Source organism: Lepidochelys kempii, chromosome 4, assembly GCF_965140285.1.
Source record: "Lepidochelys kempii isolate rLepKem1 chromosome 4, rLepKem1.hap1, whole genome shotgun sequence".
Lineage (NCBI taxonomy): Eukaryota > Metazoa > Chordata > Testudines > Cheloniidae > Lepidochelys > Lepidochelys kempii.
In genome coordinates, this window is record NC_136383.1 from 25,862,941 (window position 1) to 25,884,305 (window position 21,365).

Here is a 21,365-nt window from a genome sequence, read left to right on the forward strand (position 1 = left end):
TGTCTTGCTCCCTTACTAATTTATTTTTTAGCACACATTATGTAATCTAATGGTGGTAGGAAAGAAACAGTGCCATCCAGAGGATTCAGGGGCCTGGGGCAAAACAATTTCGGGGGCTCCTTTCCATAAAAAAAAGTTGTGATACTATAGTATAGTATATTGCCCCAGGGCCTGGGGTAAATTATCCCACTTGCCCCCGCCCCGGGCGGCTCTGGAAAGAAAACTAATCAGATTTGTACTAATTTAAAAAATGTCTTAAGCAGCCTACGCTCAGTACATAACAACTATGTTGCCCCAACTTCAAAATATTGCTATAAATGCCTTTAGTAATGCTTTATACAGTAAAATGTTTAAGACATATGATTTGTTCAATGAGCAATTTTAGAATTGCTTTATTTAGTTTACAGAAGTTCAAAATAATTTTCATATTTGTGCTTTACCCACATGCTTAACTTAAGTGTCTTCTTGAATTGGGCCTTAGTTTGCTAATTATTGGAAACAGAGTATGTAAGGAACAGATGTATTTTCATTTATTATATATCATTTATTCAGCACTCAAAAGTGTGTTAGGCACTTCATAAAACAGATACAATGGTACAATCCCTATTCCAAAGACCTTATACTACAATTTTAGATGTGACCTGTAAAGGGATAGCACGAGGAAGGGAAATCCGATTTTATAATCCGATTTTGTCAGTTATGGTATGTGAACATCTTGATGGTTCCATTGAAGTTAATTTCTACAGTATGTTACTCATTTTTTAAGACAATATAGAACAAGTCAATTTTTAGAGATATGGATGAGGAAAATGGTGGCCCAATGAAAAACAATTAAAAATAATTCATATTCAGCATACAGAGCCAAAATCAAATCAAGTAAGGAAACACAAAAATAAAGTAATTAAAATGCATCAATCAGGAAAATTACATTTTAATGCAATTATATTTTTACCTTTAAAAAAATATGTAGCATTACCAGCTGCTTGTCTTCTGAGCTCATTATGCAAGGTTAGGTCTTTCTTCACTTGAAGACAGACACTGTCTAACATATAAAATTTCAGGAAATAGAAACTAACTAATGATACAATCCCCAAAGGCAAACCTGCATGAGTTGACATTTTTATTATGAATGCATTGTGTATTTGGATTAAAAAGACATGCAACATCACCTTCCGAAAAGGGAAGTGTGGCAAAACAATGAATTGAGAAATACAGAAGTAGTTTTAATGACAGACACTCTAAAGTTCATTATCACAGTGATTTGTCCTATATGTTATTTTAATGACCTAAAACTTTCTACTCAGCCCCTACAGCTTACTTCATAATTATGCAGACCTTTAGTTTTACTATCATGGCATGATTATCTGATAAAGTATACAAAGTTATAAACCTATATAAATGTAAATGAATTACTGAATCTCTTGTATTTAAGGTTATTGAACAACCTTCATAAAGAATTAACTTTTCATTTATTACTAAGCTCAATGTTACTGTCACCAGTGGCTTTGACAAAGATTAAATCATCTACGCATTTTTTAAATTTTTGAGATTTTTTTCCTGATGGAGTGTCATACAGTATGCTTTTTTCATTCCACACTGAAATCCAATACTTAAATGTTTAGAAATATGCAAGAATCTTCGAGTCCACAAACATTTGACATCAAGAGAGCATTTTTAGTGATTCAAGCAGTTCCACAATTTTAAAGGTGATCCAATAACTGCCTATTCTTTTTCAACCTCAAAACACTTTAAAAACATCATCTTATATACACAGATTAAAACTCTGCATTAAAAATAATATAAATTGACTGCTACTTAACTCACTACCCTTTGCATTACTCAGGTAAAATATCCCATCTGTAATGGAATTAAAAAGCCTTTTAGAAATACTGTCATAGACTGAAGAATAAATTGATGCACTCTTAATAACTCTAAATCACCAAGCTCTTTATGCCAAGAAGTGTTGACAATACCAACTTCAAGGTCACTGTCAACTTGGTAAGTCATTAGCAAATAAAATATGGCTTAATTGAAGCAAACTCAGCAAGGAGCTGCATTATTTTAAGTGAACATTGCAGTATAACTTGAAGAAGAATTACTAATCGCCACTCCCGTTGACAATGAAATAGATGAAGAAGGTGCTTTGTAACTTTTTTCTATGACTTTCCCGTAATTAAATATGGAAATAGATTCCGTGAAGAATTAAAAGTCCCAGAGTGCATTAATTTCAGGCACTAATGGACTGCCTTCCAATGTTGAAGCACGCAGGTAGTTCCCAGCATGATTCCAACTTTAGCTAATATGTCAGTGTCAGACTCCAGCTGTATTCCTAGCTTGAATACCCAACTTTGAAAAGCAGATTTGGGATGATTCCACATGCTGTTTTAAATGGACAAAAAATGTGTGTTTCATATTCTGAAATGTTACCTAAAACTTTATGTATGTGTTGTCATAAAATGGCTTGGATTAAAGCTGTGACCTAATTGCCTGAAGATGTGGACAAACTAACTACACATACACACGGCTTATGGAACCTTTATAACCAGCTCACTCACAAATTACATATTTCATGAAGTAATGTAAATAAACTATACTTTTGTATAATGTATTTTAAAATATATTTAAAGAAATCTTTAAAAAAATAATACACCTGATTTAGCTATTTTTCTTCCCTTTTCCTAACTTGAGCTGCTAATGCCACCATCTTCACAATGGGAGTAAGCCTTTTGCAGATCCTGTTACTTTAGAATAGAGAGCAGCTCTCAGGTCAGACCTCTCCATTCTGCTGCTCTATTCATCTAGTCTGTCCTTATCACATTGTACCAGCACAGTTCCCTCCAACCACTATTTTATGGGCAAACAGCCGATTTCCAAAGAGTTCCCTAAGTCCCAGCCTGACACTCCCACCAGTACATCACAGCAGCTGCCAACATGTAAACCCTTCACATGGCTCCCTGGAAGAAACACAGAAAATAAACCACCTTTTTTTAAAACTAACTCTTAGAGCACTGTGATCAGTTTAAACAACGTAAGTATTTGTATTATAAAAATAGCAAATGGTTATTTTCATTAAAGTCTCTGCAGAGCTCCATCAGTATCAAAGGGTCTGGCCCAGTATCACAAGGAGGAGCGACAGATTTTTATTAGTACTGCATATAAGCCACCCTAATCAACCAAAGTACCTAAATATGTTTATCTTAAAGCATGTGAGTAGTAGTCATCAGGCCTATGCACATGCTTATAGTTATACACTTGCTTAAGTGCTTTGCTGGACTGAGGCCTTAGATCAGGTTGAAACTCAGAGTGCTTTGGGAATTCAATTGCTTATCCAAAATAGTACCCATGGGAAAAGACTAGGCCAACCCCAGGGAGTCACATGAGAACAGTAGCAGATGAGGGAAAGAAGGATCAGAAGGGAAGGTCTGGACTGAAGTAATGCACACATTAATATGAGAAAAACTATACAGTTCTCCCACACCATCTCTCTATAAGCAAAGAAACTCAGTAATCTAGGAAAAAGAGAAAGCAGAAATAGAAAAACAGACTATCACAGGCACTGCATAATACATACTGAAAGAAAAGAATACCTAAAAAATATTTTAAATATATTGTCAACTTTGTTTGGGCTTTTTATCATTTTATTTCTTTTCTAATATTGTTTTATATTGTTTTGTTAACTGTAAAGCACTTAAGCCTCTTATTGGATGAAAGGAAACAATAAGTAAAAACTATAATTTAAACAGATACACCTTTTGTAAATATATAGGTGTTCTAAAATCAAATTTTCAAAAAAATTATAAAAAAAGGAACTCATTTATTAGTACAATAAAACTCTCCAGTTCTGAAATGCTGGTGTATGTCTACCATGTATATTCACTGACGAAAACACAGACTGGGATTGTTATTGCTTATGTAGTCCCACAAGAAATATTTTCAAAATCAAGATATTAACAAATCCTACAGAAACTATTTACAGTATTAACCACACCTGGTTAGAAAGATTATCATCTGTAATATAACACAAACTGTTTCTATATTGAAACAGAAGTTACAAATCATAGCCTTAAAGTACCTCTATGTAAGAGAGCCCTCAAAACAAATGAGCAGTTGCCCAGTTCGACCCTTTGAGCCCTGTCAGACACAGAAGAATGAAAATACATGATTACTTCTATCCTAAACAAGGCTGTAACCCAAGTCAGTGGGAGTTTTATTATTGCCTTCAGCACAGCCAGGCTCTCACCTGGTCTTTGCCAATTCCCAAAAACGGTATCCAGATCTAAAATCAGGCTAAAATGATTGAGGAAAACAAACAAACAAACAAAAACCACCACAAGCACACAAAAAAAAATGCAGAACTGCCTCACTGTTAACTTCTCATAACCTATTCCTAAAGAAAGCAAATTAGAGACAGAAATTATTGGCAAGATTATCTACACTCATTTAGAAAAACACTTAAGCACCTTGTGTAGAGAAGTGTTGATAATCCCTACCAATAAGAGAACCCGTATTCTTCTGTATTCCCTTGCAAGGTGAGTTGTTGGTTTTTTTCCCTTTCTTCAACCAATGAAGGATACACACCGAGTTTGTAAACTGAAATCCAAAAAGTTCTCACAGAACCTCTCAACATTTGTTGTCTACCTTGTCACAGAACAGTTACCTCGGAAGCAGTCAACCCTGTATGAATACAATCAGACTTGTCCACCAAATAGATAGAAAAGTCTCACAGTGCAAAATACTTGACAGTGTCAGGGTGAAGACACCCCAAATATATATGCAGTATAGAGAACCAGTAGTCAGGACTTTGACGAAACTATGTTGGCGGTGGAGAAAACTTTCTTCAACTCAATCATAGCCACAGTATTATTTTAAAAATTCTTTTCACCACCATTTGGCATTTATAAAGTAACTTGTACAGAATTCTCTATCCAAAATTTCAGAAACCCTGTTGTGTCCATTAATCTCAGTATAGATCAAAATGTTAAAAAATTATTCAGATTTATCAATTACAAAATGATTGACAATTTTTTAAAAATCAAAACCATTTTAAGTTTTTGGAAACTTTAATTTATTCTTTTACATTTAGAATGTAAAATGTCTAAATAAATATGATTTTTAAAGTTATACAGAAATGTGAATTTTGAATAAAACCTTGTATAGCAAGCTTTTGCCAGAGTGCTTTTTTCCACCCTTTTAAACAACCAACATACAGTAAGGTAGAATGCTCCAGTGAAACATTCCTGAGCCAGGAATTCTTAAATCTGATCCAAGCTCAAACACTAATTTTACTGTGCAGCTTTGAATGTCATTTAACCTATCTGTAAACTGAAATAAAATGTACCTTAATCACATAGGTATTTTGAGAGGTTATTTATGTTTGCATAGTGCTTTGAAAATGTGAAGTATTACATGAAGACTCTGCTGTAGTAGCAGCATAATACACCAATAGAAAATGGGATTTCAAATGGAAAAGCTAACAACTTCAACTCCTATTCAATGTTAGCATATAACACTTGGAAATCATAAGGAACTGAGTCAATGTAATGACTCTGCTGCCCCCTAATGCACTTGCTGGAAAAATAGTTATAGGGAATAAACAGTAACTACAAAGAAGTGCTGAATTATTCCCATATTTATTTTTGTTAGTTACAAACTAAAAATTACTGTCTCCCGTTACGATGAATAAGATGAAGTTTTAAGTAATAAGGGCTATCTGTAAATGACTCAAACCCACAATGCAACTGTAACAAAGAGCAGTGATTATATGCCATTCAACTAAAATACAGAACTTCGTATTGCATCTTGTTCAAGACAAATGCCACTGACTGGGACACTCACAGGACACCTTCATCACCACCCAGTGAACTGCACTACCTGTCTAGTTTAGGTAGTTTCACAGTCACAAACACACACCAGACTGCTTATCTTTCATCAAGGTATGTATTTATTCCTCTCTTACATAATAACATTCATTGTTCACTGCAGGTTTACAGCAACAGTAGGCCTCCATGCAGCTCTCACTCCCACACACAAGCTCACCCTCTGAGCCTCTTTCTGAGCTACCCCTTGCTTTCTATTTCCTCCCCTTATATTCTCCCCAATTACCTTGTTAGCCCAGTGATGGTCACCCAGGTTCTCACACTCCCCATACAGAAAGTGTATAATTGTCCTCAGCTGGGCCTGCTGCCTTCTCCAGGCTGAAGCAATGTCAGTGATTAGGATGCTGCTGATAGCACCCTGTCACAGACAACAAATAGAAATGGGCAAAAATTTACACAAGACAAAAGAAAAAGGAAAAGCTTCAAGAGACCTCTTCTAGAACAAGAGCACGGAATCTAAACACGTTTGCATCACATGCATTTTGCAGATGAGCTACATTAAGTGACTAGTGACTTATATACATTTGTACTGTTTTTGTTTTGTTTTTGCAGAAAAATTTGTCAGTCTAACATATTGCCTTGGTTGGTTTTAATTCAGTTTAATTTTCATAAACTACAAACGTGTAATTCCTTAACTCTGAGAGATCCAGACATTTGGTCAAATCCACTCCAGCTGATCACCAAAAACAAAGTCATCCCACTAGAAATCCATAAAGAGAAAATCCTTGTTAACTTACAAATCTTTTAAAGCAGAAATCACCATATAAGCTTGTTGTGAGAGAACCAACAAATGACACACCACACATAGAAAATAAAAAAGAAAGTTAGCATCACATTGCTAAATAACAGCAGATTTTTTCCCTCCCTGAAGGACCAGAATGGTCATTAGTTCCCTAAAGGATCAGGGAAACATCAGTATCTAAGTTGACTCTGTTTTTTTATTTTGATCAAGAAATTTCCTTCTTGGGGGCTCAAGACATCCAGTTCAGCAATAATAGGTAAGAACTGACTCTGTTCTGACTTTGGAGGAAAGAGCTATCTCCAGGCATTTTTATTCCAGATCTCAGCTTCAAACCTCCCCTCCACTTCCATGGCTTCATGCTTTTTTGCCCTTTTAATACCCAAAAAGTACCTGACCCAGTGGACTTTTGCAGAAACTGGGCCTTCTAATGGTCTAGTTATGCTCTCATAAAAGTATAAGGGGATTTAATCAACAATCTAGCCCTTCAAGATGGGAGAGCAGCTGTTGCTGCCAACAGCAAAACAGGAACTTTCTTTTCCTTTCTCTCACTTACCCAGTGGTCAACATTTCACTGGTCTACTTTCCCACGTTGGCTTTATAGTAGTCTAAAGCTTTGTCTTCACTGCCAAAAAAGTTGTGTTTTTACTGTGTGATAACTAACACAGATAAGCTATCCCACTGCAAAATCCTAGTGAAGACATGGCACTGATGTTTTTAATTGCAAGGTGAGCTAAGCAAGGTCAATCCTATACTCCCCATCAATGGTCAAATTCTCTATTTAACCTTGTGGTAAAAACTACATTGCCATGTCTTCACTAGGATTTTACAGCAGGACAGCTAATGTATGTTAGTTATTCCACAGTAAAGAGAATACTTTGTCTGCAGCAAAGACATATCATTGGCTTCAGGGGCTTTCAGCTATAGAGGGGACTTATCTGTCTGAAAACCCTTGAAGACAATAACTAATGTTTTGGGTAGGCAGTCATTGGGGATCAAACTAAAACAACCAAAATTTGGACAACAAGCCTTCATAGCACACTTAAAAAATAAAGACAAGGTCCCAATGTCCCTTGGAATAAACATTCTTTGCAAATCAACTGAGATTTGGATGTTTAATTCTCATAAATGTTAATGGAAGTCAAACAGCTAAATTCCTAAGAAATCTGTGAACACTTTAACCCATACTATTTCCTGATTTATGTTGACATTCTACTGCAAAAAAAAAAAGTAGAGTCTCTGATGGGCAGGTAAGCATTATGATTAAAACAGGAAAGGTGGTGGCCAAAAGTCTAACAGAGATGCCATTTCTGTACTAGTGAGTTGTACAGACTTCTCTGTTGGGTCCTTTTTTACTTTGGACTCATGTTGGGTTTTTTCATTAAAGTTTCCAGATTTTACTAAAGAACATACTAGATTCAGAGATTCATAGATATTTAGGTCAGAAGGGACCATTATGATCATCTAGTCTGACCTCCTGCATAATGCAGGCCACAGAATTTCACCCACCGCTCCTGCAAAAAACCTCTCACCTATGTCTGAGCTATTGAAATCCTCAAATCGTGGTTTAAAGACTTCAAGGAGCAGAGAATCCTCTAGCAAGTGACCCGTGCCCCATGCTACAGAGGAAGGTGAAAAACCTCCAGGGCCTTTTCCAATCTGCCCTGGAGGAAAATTCCTTCCCGACCCCAAATATGGCTATCAGCTAAACCCTGAACATATGGGCAAGATACTAGGGGTATTCTGTTTGTTTTTTACAGTGATGCTTTACTCTTTAAAAAAATAAATGATGGTGCCAAAGCAAATTAAGACCCTGAAAACACAAAACAGCCATAAAAGCTCTTGTGTTTCAGGGAGTAGGACTGCAAGACAGTGTTTCTCTACTGCCATTTCCCAATCTCCAGCACATAAGCAATTGTAATCAACCAGGGTTGAATTACAAGTGAACAAGACTTCCCTCAGATGTCTCTCCAGTCAGTGTTACTCATTATTAAATCACTTTACAAAAGAATTAACCTCAAATTAGAGGCATGTGCAGTGGTGTCTCTAAACTTCAGGATAAACTTTCAACTTTGAGATACAGTCATACAAGGGTCTGAGCAGTCTGCCCCAGATAAAGCATAGGAGTTAAGCCCATTCATAACTTTAAGTATGTAAGAAGTTTCATTAAAGTCAATGAGACTATTCATATACTTTTAGTAGCACATTCACTTAAGTGCTTTGCTGGATTTGAGCCAAATGCTCAGCACATTGCAAGACCAAGCCCTTGCAGAGAAACTACAAAACATAAGTCAAAATCATACCGCTTTAAAATAAGATGATGAAAATGTTACACAAGTATTCCAGGTTCTGAAGGGGACTGTGCTCTAATGGTTATAGACCCTTCGGCATCATCTTCCCAGCCTGCCCCGTCCTGCCTCCAAACTTTAGAATGTCCTACTCCAGCCTGTGCCCGTATGTCCTCATCTCCCTCTTCTCCTGTTCCTGTCTTCCCCACCCCAGCTTGCTCTGTCTCTCTCCCCACTCTGCCCTCTTCCTCATCGATCTACATTCAAGTGTGGCTGCTTCCTCTTTTTCCTCCACACTGCCCTGGATTAGGAGGAGATGCATTGAGAATACAAAAGAGACAGCTTTCCTTGCTCTCAGTTGCCCCAGCAGCCCACATCATCCTTTGTGATAACTGGCAAATAATGAGATTATTAATTACTCTATGCACCATGCAAAGCAACCTGACAAAAATACAGAAGACTACAAAGCAAACTATGGATAAGAGTTTGACTATTATTTACTTGCCATTAGTTTTATTTCATCTACCACTAGTTCAGGGAAGAGACTGGGGTGAAGGGGAAGAATGGTAGTATTCCACTCTAGCTCTGGCTGCAATCCCAAAGGAAATGAATATTTTTGCTAAAATTATCAACATCAAAATAGTTTGTCAAAACTTCTAACTTGCTTCAGCATAAACAGCCTGTTTAGATACAGAAGTAGGGCTCTACAAAATTCACGGCCATAACTAGAAGAGGTAGTAGCAACGGCCTTTTAAATCTATACTGTTTTCTATTCTTTCTGCCAAATTCCACAATAGTGAAGTAGGTCCCACTCGACTTATTTCAATGGAGTTGCACCCATATAAATCAAAAATGAAATTGGCTCTATAGCCATCCCAAAATATATAATGATACCAACGCCATTAACTTTCACTCTTAAGAGAAAATATGTCATGACAACCTTTTATAGTTAAAGATCAACCTTAAATTATTTTGTAAACCTGTGGCCAGTCTTATGAAATTGTTCTAAAATTACTTACAATTACTGGTCGATAGTATGCTGGACCCAATGTCACATCTCTTTGAGGTGGGTATTGTTTAATAAGAGTGCCATCCTCAGCTTCTTCATACCCAAATGCTTGGCCAGGAGAAGGGATAGAGGGACCATCCACTTTTCGGTAGACTTTTATACTGCCAGCAGTCCTCTGTAAAAACAATTAGATTGTGCTTTAAATTAGATCACAAACACATGGCACCCATGTTGCATAAACCAAAGGTGAATGCACCCAAAGAAAAAGATACAGCCCTACACTTTATTAAAAAGGTGGTCTAGAATATTAACTTTTCATTTTTATGTTTTAAAGCACATGTACTTTTAATAGATGTCAGTGTACGAGTGAATCATTAAGTAACCACTGAATGTTATAATGTCACATACGTAGAAGGATAACAGTACAGCACTTTGCGTTCATATAATCTTATTGGCAGAGTGAAAATTTAACTTTATTTTTCTGTGTAGATTTCCCCAATTTGATATTATCCCTTTTCAGCTAACTTCAAATTTCTGATCTGTTTATTTGCATGGATATAAATTCTACTAATAGTTTGGTAAAATAAAATTTACACAGTAATCTTTATGATTACATTATTACCTTCCTATATAATTGACTGTAATCTCATTTCTTTCAGTGATCTATTACTACCAAATGTGCAATAAACTTTTGTCATTTATGACCCAAAGGTAATTCAACTGCCATGCTGATAAATTACAAATAAAAGTCACATGAGGAAAGCTGACACATAAAGAATGATACAATAAAGCAATGATGCAAAACACATCTAAGGAGTTCTACTCTATTTGAAGTTAACTACAGAAGCTCTTAAAAAAACTTTCTGGTAACTATAAATTTAACCCATATAAATTAAAATGTTGCTATACCCTATTTCAATAAATGTCAGACCACCAAATCTGTGCTGAACATGGATTTTTGAGTCTGAACACTACTCAAGCACAACCCATGAAATTCTACTCCTCTACCAGGGAAAGGGCCAGTACAGGTAATCACATGCACTGTAGCCAATGCGGAAGCACCAAGTAACCTTCTGACAGCAGTAGGGAGGTGTAATTGCAGCACAGGTTGGCATACCTGAGCTAGCTTTGAAGTCTTACCTCCCCACTCCCAGGTGAGCATCAGAACCACCAGGCTATAGATTTTTCTGGGTTGGGTTGCTCTTGATCTCTCCTATTGAAGCTTTCTACTTTGTGTAGACACTTAAGTATTCCTCAGAGAAGGACCTTGAACTTGGTTCTCTCCCCTGCCAGCTCAGCACCCTAGCCACCAGGCTACATGCTATTTTCCTCAACCTCGCCTGTTGACACCATTCCACTTTGCATAAATATATAAATGTGTCTTGAACCAAAGAGAAGAAGTGAGAATTACTCTACAGCATGGTGACTGAGGCACTCATCTGGGAGGTAGGAGAAGTGGATCCACCTCCCTCCTCTGAATCGGGCAGAGAGAAGATTGTAGTTTTAGTGTATACTGGAAGATTAGTCTTTTAAAAGATTTATTCTTATTTGAAACGGTTTCACAGTAGTTCTACAGATTATTGTTTGCTTCATTTTTCAGTATTTATTTTCCCTGCATTAATTCAACTTCCTCTCATCAACTGATCTGTCTTGTGATAATTGTGAGCATCACTGTAGGTATGCAATTGTACTACATCAGGCTGGTTTTGAAAAGATTAAGTTCAGTAATATGTTTACTAATGTTTTCACAAATTTTATGTTTACATTTGTGATCAATTAATATGGCATAGTCCTTTTTTATTAACATACCTGTTGAAGATGTTCTTTAGGCTGTCTCTCCTTCCTGTTATTAATCTCTAACTCCACAGCAGGAGGTTGGTTATAGCTTCCCGGTCCTGGAGTTTCTGTACGGATCTCTTTGAAACGTTTTTCTTTGTTCTGCGGACTCTCACCACCTTTTATATTATTCTAAAAATATGAAAACATGAATATTCTATAAAATTATAAAGTAAAATTAATTATGAACTTGACAAGAACTTCACAAAATAAAAAAACAGTTGATACCCAGTCCTTTAAACCAAAGAGCTGACAAAGTGTGCACTAATTTATATTAAAATACTCTAGATGCAGATCAATTTTCTTTTCTCAGTTTTGTTTTACTTGACTTAAAATAGGAAATGCAACTATTTAGACAAAGACGCTGAAAATATTTGTTCCACCTCTGCATTCTCTAATGAAATGCTATTTTAAAATTTCTTACAGCAATACTCCTCAGCAAATTACAAGTATCCCTGTGCTTTCTAATGCAATAAGATATTAGTTGTTGTTTCTTCTTTTTCTAGTAAAGGAAAAACACTATATAATTTATTATCATCATCTATTTGTTCATATTGCAATAGTACCTAAGAGAGCCCCAAACATGGACCAGGAGCCCAACATGGTAGGTACTGTACAAACAGAACAAAAAGATGGTCTCTGCCCCAGAGAACTTACTATCTAATGCTGTGCCACCAAAAGTTAGACCACTGGTTCCTTCTATATAAATATCAATATGTTTAACAAATTTGAGTTGAATTGTACATACAAAAGCTTCTGCATTTTCAATACACCGGGTCCAGAATCAATAGGTTGTGTTCTTCTGATCAATGATTGAGAAGTAGCAGCAGCACCAATAGTAAACAAGTTCCATTATAAGAATCCAGATGATGACAGCTTTAGAACCACCAACTATGTGACCTTTGGTTTCTAATGAGTACCTGTCACTGTCCGTTCTTGGGGGCTGAGGTCTTTGACAGGCCTTCAAGAAAGTGAAGGGATGTAAGGAAGAAGTCCAAAGGGGAGGGAGGAGCTACTGATGCCCGACACCTTGAGACAGTACTTACAGAATTACAACTCATGCAGCTATAGTAGAGGTTAGAGCTGGCTCATAATATGAATAGGTTTTGCCATTTTCTTCAGAACACAGTAGAAGAAACACAAATGAGGTACTCCCGATGTTGCAATTTAAAGGGAACTAAGACATATTCTGGGGATAGAACCTCAAAGGAGCACCAAATACCTTATTTCAGCATTAGTGCTGCTACTGTACCTGACAATCATTAATAACAGCACAACCTATCCATAACCAATTAGTAAACCAGAAGTTACAGAAATGTATTTTTATAATTACTCTACAAATGCAAATTTTACAGAAATATAAAATGTCAGAAGTTGCTTTGTTTACTTCATTTTACCTGTGTTGTTTTAGGTCATATCACATTCCATCGTGTGTGCTGCATTATGTCAGATTTCAGGAAAATACAGTATTAATGTGATATTAATGAAACAAAGTAATATATTATGATATATCAGGGAGGAAAGGAATAAAATGTCTTTCTAAAACAGGTGTACTTGTGCACTGTTTATAGTATTTCCCCCCACCACTACCCTGCCATAAAAGAAAATGGCTGTCTACAAGTTCCACACTGGATGACTGATAATCAACTCTAAGGGCTTGTCTACACTTACCGGGGGTTCAACGCGCGGCGACAGATGCATTGGCAGTCGCTCTCCGGTCTAGACCCGCTAAATCAACCGCCAATCGCTCTCCGGTCAACTCCTGTACTCCACTTGAACAAGAAGCACAAGGGGAGTCAACAGGAGAGCGTCTCCAGTCGACATCGCGTAGTGTGGACCCTGTGGTAAGTAGATCTAAGTACAACGACTTCAGCTACATTATTCACGTAGCTGAAGTTGCATAACTTAGACCCATCTCCCCCCGTAGTGTAGACAAGGCCTAAGTGCTGCCAAAGCCTGAAGTACCTTTTCCTTACACAGCTAATTTACAATTACAATTAAAGATTAGTATACATAAACTGCTATTTTGAGGGATTATTTAATTTTTCACACTACAAATTAAAACAGAACAAGATTCAGCAAGAAGACAAAACGTGAGGAAGAGCACTGAAGAGACCTTCTGATACTTTTAACTATGATTGCTGTTACAGCGTGCTAGTATGAAATTGATTGCATTACTGCCTTTTCCCACTGGAGGCTGTAAACTGTAGTCAGCAAGTCTTAAAAGAGTCTGCAATGGAGAAGGTCAAAAAACAAATATACTACATTACAATGACATATTCATAATAATGAATTTTTCCACTGTAAAATAGCAGCACACTTTAGAAACTGTTTAATGTGTACACTAATTGCATTGTTTTTACATATTTCATAATTGCTAACAGATAGCATGAAAGTCATGTTTTGTTTTAATTCCAAAAGTGAACTGTAAACTCAAGTGTTTAATACCTCGTCTTAATTAAATTTAAATTATGTATTTACATTGAGATTGTTGACATGCAGACTTACTTATAATACACAGTTATAACAACTTCAACTGTGTGTTATAGGCACTGGCCCACTTTGGCGGTAGTAATGAGCAGTACTGCCCCAGAAAAGCAGTACCCATCCTCAGCTTCTGGCATACAAAGGAGCAACACACTCTCCCCACACATCTGACCAGCTTTGGCTGCAGATACAGGAAGGGTGACCAGGAGCCCCACCATCCACTTCTGAGTGTTTTGAGCACGCAGGAGAATGCTAGGAGGAATCAACTCTCTGTATTCAAAAGAGCTCAGGGCCTGCAATTGTGGCCAATCCCTGCGCATGGATGTGGGGGTGAAGGGAGCCTTCTGGTACCCTTTACACCCTTACAACATCCTCAAAGCAGCCAGATACAATCTGGACCTATATAATCATTAAAACGTTTCAGTTCTGTAGCCTTTCAAGTGATTTCAAATAGATATATTTATTAGATTTAAATTTAACTAACAAGCAAACAATGTTTTCAGATAAATGGAGAATGAAGGAATTAAATAAAATTCCAGCTTCTCTTTAATGCTAATGTTATTATTGGTTTCAGAGTAACAGCCGTGTTAGTCTGTATTCGCAAAAAGAAAAGGAGTACTTGTGGCAGCTTAGAGACTAACCAATTTATTTGAGCATAAGCTTTCGTGAGCTACAGCTCACTTCATCGGATGCATACTGTGGAAAATACAGAAGATGTTCTTATACATACAAACCATGAAAAAATGGGTGTTTACCACTACAGAAGGTTTTCTCTCCCCCCACCCCACTCTCCTGTTGGTAATAGCTTATCTAAAGTGATCACTCTCCTTACAATGTGTATGATAATCAAGGTGGGCCATTTCCAGCACAAATCCAGGTTTTCTCCCCCCCCCACTTTTTTTTCCCCACACACACACAAACCCACTCTCCTGTTGGTAATAGCTTATCTAAAGAGATCACTCTCCTTGCAATATGTATGATAATCAAGGTGGGCCATTTCCAGCACAAATCCAGGGTTTAACAAGAACGTCTGAGGAACAGTAGGGGGGGAGGGGGTGTAGGTAGGAAACACCCATTTTTTCATGGTTTGTATGTATAAGAACATCTTCTGTATTTTCCACAGTATGCATCCGATGAAGTGAGCTGTAGCTCACGAAAGCTTATGCTCAAACGTTATTACTGAAATCCTAAAAGCACACGTACAATAGAGCAGTGGTGTTCAAACAGGAAGTATGCCACCCTAGGGGGGTGCAAGAGGTTCTCTAATTGGGCACCAAGAAACTGGGATCCCACGGGTCCTGCGGGATCCCATAGGTCCTGCAGGATCCACTGCCATAATAGCGAGGGGGGATAAAAAGAGAGTGGGTATTGTGGGATAAAAATAGAGTGGGTATTGCAGGTTGGTATGGGAGTGGGATAAAAATAAAAACAGTCCTCCCACACCACAAACCACATGAATGCCCCGGCCAGCAGCTGCTACTCTCCAGCTGCCCAGCTCTGAAGGTGGCATAGGTCCCAACTCTGTGTGTGCTCTGGGGCTGGAAGAGGTGGGGCAGGGGTGAGGGCTTGGGGGAAGGGGTCGGGTGGGGGCAGGGCCTCGGGTGGAGCGGGCATTTGAGCACCCCGGGGCCTGGAGGAAGCCAGCGCCTGTGGAAGGTGGCACTGCCACCAGCAGCGGCACAGAAGTAAAGGTGGCCTTACTTCTGCACTGCTGCTGCTGGCGGCGCTACCTTCAGAGCTGGGCAGCCAGAAAGTGGTGGCTGCTCTCTGGGACATTCATGTTGCTTGCAGTGTAGGAGGGCTATTTTTTTAATCCCGCTCCCATCCCACCCTGCAATACCCACTCCCACACTGTTGAATTTTTATCCCGCTCCCGCTATTATGGCAGTCCCGCTACAGGGTAGAGCCCTGGCAAAAAAACCCAAACAGTTTCAGATTACTAGTAATGGAGGGAGGGAGCAACAAATTCCATAAATGGTAAGGGTGGGGCACGACTGGAAAAGTTTGCGCACCACTGTAATAGAGTATACAGAAACCTACCAAGCAAGCTTGAGAAGGTTCCTTTGCCTTTGCTCTCAAATAATTCATCCAGCATTAACCTGAACTTCCTTTATTCTTACTGGAACCATTACTAAACAGTTTCATTTATCAAAATCAATATAGCATTCATTACTCAACCCTCATGGGTCTTAGCTCTTTTAAAATGATATTCTCTGTTAGTACATTGCGGCACCAAGAAATCTTGACCTACACTATACACCAAGTACCTACTACTACTGGAAGGGAACTGCATGAAAACAACAGAACGTCTAGGGAGTCAGACAGCTACTTAAAAGCATTCAGAAAAAAAATGAATTTTTAACTGTTACCAAGCATCCAGCAACATCATGTTTGGGGACATCAAGGGCTCTTTTGTAAGTTTTCCACTGGGGAAAGAAGTAGAGCAGGTGGGGGAAAGGGGGCATGCATGAGGAGACAGAACAAAGAGGGGGAAAGGAATGTATATAAATAAAAGTTCTTGTCCAAATGATCACTTCCCATCATGCTGTCTCTTTCACTCCTGGCCAATTTAATGTAAGGAGAAGGTTGTTTATTGATTTGTTCCACTGAAATTTGTTATGAACACCACTTGTTATTACCATTTTGAAAGTCAGGGAGCAAATTTCCTTTCTCTTAACTTGTTTAATGCAACTTCTATGATTTTACCTGTACTTTGGCAATATCATAGTGTCCTGGTCCTGGAACATCAACCTCAGCGTTTGGAAAAGTAAAGGCAAAGTCTCGAGTTGTCAAAGAAAGAAATGGAGCATAGCCATCTGCAAATGAGGGGGGTAGGAAAAAAAACAAGTAAAACATATGCACTTACAAGAGTTCAGGAAAGCAAAGAGTCCATATATGCATCAAAATCATTTTTCAGTAATGAAAACATTTGGTTCATCTAATTTTTCTGCTCCATTGAAAAGATGGGAAATATATAAAGAATAATGTTAGAGTTTACGACTGAAAAACGATAAAGCTATTTTATAAGGCAGAAAGCCATCTCCGTAATTATATTTTAGACCTGAAGCAGCTAACAGAGTACCGAAGCCCATTCTCTATTGCTTCTCCAAACCCTATATCTTCAGGTTCCTGCTTGCTCAGAAGAAATTAACAGATTTTAAGCCCAAGAGGGACCATTAGGATCTTCTAGTCTGACCTCTTGCATAACATAAGCCATAGAATTTCACCAAATGCTTCCTGCATCAATTCCATTGATTTGGTTGACCTAGAAAGGCATCCAGTTTTGACTGAAAGACTATTAAGCAATGAAAAATCAATCCATGGAATGCTATTGACCTCCTTCTCACATGTACAGAGAAGTGCAAATTCACTACCCCGATATTCAAACAACTACACTGGCTGCCCATTCATTAGAGGATCCAGTTCAAAATTCCCTTTTCTGATTTTAAAATGCTCCATGAATTTGCTCCATTCCCTTTCTATATAGATTACACTAGGCTCCTCACAATCCCTTCACATAATCTGGCCACTGTTGGTAAAGGGGCTGCCTCCTTTGCAGCTGCAGGCAATTCTCATGGCCTTCTGCATCTCTCTACCTCACTGATCCTCTATTTCATTTAAAATCTTGAGTAAAAACATAGCTTTTCTCCTTTACCAACTTCTCCTAATTTCTGTCTCCCCTTCTGCTGTTACTTAACTCTAAGCAATGTTATTTAACTTCATAAAGAAGTTGAGATAGTTTGTATAAAATGTTATACAAAGTTATTCATAGATTTCCTATATTTTAAACACACAAATGACCATTATGATCACCTAGTCTGACATCCCGCACGCCACAGGTATTATGTAGTAAGGTTGGATAGATGTACATAAAATTATAGAAAAGTGTTTAAAATTGAGTTAACTTCCCTGTAAATGAAGTAATGCTTAATTACAATTGAATTTATTTTCAACTGGGATTTACTTTAGTTGTATTTAAACGCAACGCAGTCTCCTACTTCAGGTTCATTAGGGAAGTTTCCAGTGGATTTTTCATTTTACTTCTGAGATAAAGTAATGTTGACAGCAAGAGGGAAGGTAAAGAAATAGGAGCAAATAGAAGAAGAAATGTTACATTTGTTTATTTTTAATGCTCCTCACTTCCATTACTAATACTTTCATTCGTAAGATCCACAAAATGGCCCTCAAGGGCTAAAACCAGTTATATGGCTTAAAAGGGATAAACACTGCATTTAATTTACCATTTCACAGATAAAATTAAGATAATTAAAATTAGGTAAAATCTTATTGTATCTGACATCTCAATTTAGAGGGTTTTGGTGTTTTCAGAGGCTGTACCTCTGATGAGTGATACTAGGGGACAACCTAATGAAGTCTGTATTTCTGGCATGGCCTTATAATTAATCCATGTTTAAGTGCTACAAAAGAACATATTAACTTAACTCTATATCCATCTTGACTTTTGACTGCTGATTGGGAAGAGACTGTTACTCATAGCTCCTTTAACTTCAATTTGTATCTGAGACTGAGTTCTATACACCTGCTTCTAAGATATCACTAATTAGGCTGAAAGAAGGATTCCAATACTCCAGACAGCTATTCTCAAGTCATTCCTCCTTTAAATAGAGAAAAAAATAACTTGTCTGATATCCCCATATGTTTATATCTTCAGCTGCAGAGCCTTGCTCTTGTTGAAAAGAATATAAATGGAAATTCAAAGCCACTCAAGGAGACCCAATTTAGTTTATTCAGTATAAAGGAAGTAAAAATACTTCTAGTAAAATATATTAAAGCCCAGCTACACACTGAACCCTACTGAAAACTCATTTATGTCAAAGTGGGATAGAGAATTAGATAAGGTTTTTCAACAAGAGAATTAGAAAGGTATTTCTGAATACAAAGCCATCATTTTAACAGTGTGGCAGACTGCTGGACTTTGTACCTCGGACCTTGTATTGCAGGATTTCCAAGATTTTTCTCTCACATGGGCTGCATCTCCATCAAAAATACCATATACAAGTATTTTTGGGGGGAGAGCATAGGACATTGTGAAAAAGTGCCTGGGCCTAATTCTCCTCTCACACAGGAACAAATCAGGAGTAACACTGCTTAAGTCAGTACTGTTACAAGAGTGTAAAACCTGTGCAAGATATGAATCAGGTAAACCATGTTTAAATATGTGGAAGGAAGAGATAGTTCAAGTTGAAGAAAGGAATCACATCACCTCCATTTTGAGAACCAACTCAACCAGCTATCCTGACGAAAAATCCCAGCAGAGACATGGCAGGGGTAGTTTTTACTTCTATGTAGCTAGTGAGGTAAACCCTGGGTGGGGAGGAGGCTATATATTGATCTCCATTAGCTAAACTGAAGTAAAAACTACTTATGCCTTGTCTCCACTCCCCCTTTCACAAGGAGATAGCACTCTCGAGGTGCACCCCTCCTTCTGCAGCTTTTCCCTACACTATGCTCCGACCTTTCTCTGGGTCAAACCTTGCCCTTAACAGGAGCAGCTCAGGCCTGGGCTCTCTGCCAGACCTCGGTGAATATCAGTTTCAGCTGCACGACTTGGGCTACCTATTATTTGCTCGCTGCCTAGTTCTAGGGGGGCGCAGCCCAGGTTTGTGACTGGCACCGTCCTACACAACCCTGCCTGGGGTTGTAACCGCTCCGTAGCAGCCCCGACGTGGGCTGTTTGATGGCCCTGCGAGCCCCAGCGGCAGCAGACACCGGGGAGTGGGTGCGACGGCGGGTCCCTGCACAGGGGCGGGCCAGGGAGCGGGCAGGGGGAGCCCGGGAGTGAATCTGGCCACTCCCCGCCCGTTACCTGCTTTCTGCTGTTTCCCGGGCTGCAGCTGATAGGAGCCGGGCCCCACATGAGCCTCGGTGCCCCCCGCGGGCCGAGTCAGCGCCCGCGGAGCGCGGTCGTACATGTCTGCTGGCCCCGCACCCCGAGAGCCAGCGCTGGCCGGGGGCGGCAGTCACCATGGACACCGCGGGGCCCAACACGCCGGGCCGGCCCGAGGAACCAGCCCCGCCCCCTCCCCAGCCAGCCAGCCAGCCTGCCTGCCAGGCCGCCCGCCCCTGCCCTCGGGCACCCGCCCCGCAGCGCTCCCCTCTCCCCGCACAGAGCCTCCCCTTCCCCCCGCGACCCGCCCCGCGGCGCTCCCCTCTCCCCCCACACAGCCTCCCCTTCCCCCTGCGGCGCTGGCCTCTCCCCCCACAGAGCCTGCCCTTCCCCCGCTGTCCGCCCCGCGGCGCTCCCCTCTCCCTCCCCCCCCACAGAGCCTGCCCTTCCCCCGCTGTCCGCCCCGCGGCGCTCCCCTCTTCCCCCATAGAGCCTCCCCTTCCCCCGCGACCTGCCCTGCAGCGCTCCCCTCTCCATCCACAGAACCTGCTCCCAGCGCTCTCCTCTCCCCACAGAACCTGCCCCACGGAGCTCCCCTATCCCCCACAGAGCCTGCCCTTCCCACCCACCCTGCAGCACTCCTCTTCCCCTCACAGAGCCTATCCCTACCCCTTGTTCGGCAGCCTTCCTCTCTCCCACCACAGAGCCTTGCCCCTGCCATCCTTCCCACAGCACTCCCCTTTTCTCCCATGTGATGTTATTGACCTGAACTGGGACCTTATAGATCATTGTTGTAACCAAGGTCGTCTAGTGGCATCAAATCTTGTATAAAGGGGGTCAAATAAGGTGTCTAAAACAAAGTTATGGTTTGCTGGTTATGATTATGCTATCTGTGTGCATCTGTCATTTTTTAATTTAAAGTTATAAGTATTGGCTCTATACTATCTGTAGTTCAAACGTATGCTATGCTTCTGGGTGACACCCCAGACAAGTTTCAGAGTAACAGCCGTGTTAGTCTGTATTCGCAAAAAGAAAAGGAGGACTTGTGGCACCTTAGAGACTAACCAATTTATTTGAGCATGAGCTTTCATGAGCTACAGCTCACTTCATCGGATGCATACCGTGGAAACTGCAGCAGACTTTATATATACACAGAGAATATGAAACAATACCTCCTCCCACCCCACTGTCCTGCTGGTAATAGCTTATCTAAAGTGATCATCAGGTGGGCCATTTCCAGCACAAATCCAGGTTTTCTCACCCTCCACCCCCCCACACAAAT

The 21,365-nt window shown here is 39.5% G+C and overlaps 1 protein-coding gene across 10 annotated transcripts in view; it reads right to left on the reverse strand.

Moving 5' to 3' along the window:
- The window catches only part of STPG2 (sperm tail PG-rich repeat containing 2), a 407,840-nt gene extending 387,030 nt beyond the window's left edge, over positions 1-20,810 (reverse strand). For 7 of the 10 annotated variants that reach the window (XM_073340745.1, XM_073340746.2, XM_073340744.2 and 4 more), the window contains exons 1-5: positions 20,063-20,270; positions 16,942-17,051; positions 11,722-11,880; positions 9,923-10,087; positions 6,103-6,234 (exon numbers count right to left, since the gene is read on the reverse strand). In XM_073340745.1, the coding sequence (XP_073196846.1) occupies positions 6,103-6,234; positions 9,923-10,087; positions 11,722-11,880; positions 16,942-17,051; positions 20,063-20,168 (672 nt within the window). In that variant the 5' untranslated portion in view covers positions 20,169-20,270. Of the gene's footprint in view, positions 1-6,102; positions 6,235-9,922; positions 10,088-11,721; positions 11,881-16,941; positions 17,052-20,062; positions 20,271-20,752 lie in introns of those variants that run through there. The other 3 variants (XM_073340747.1, XM_073340741.1, XM_073340740.1) reach the window with 2 other exon arrangements.
- Between the last annotated feature and the right edge of the window lie 555 nt (positions 20,811-21,365).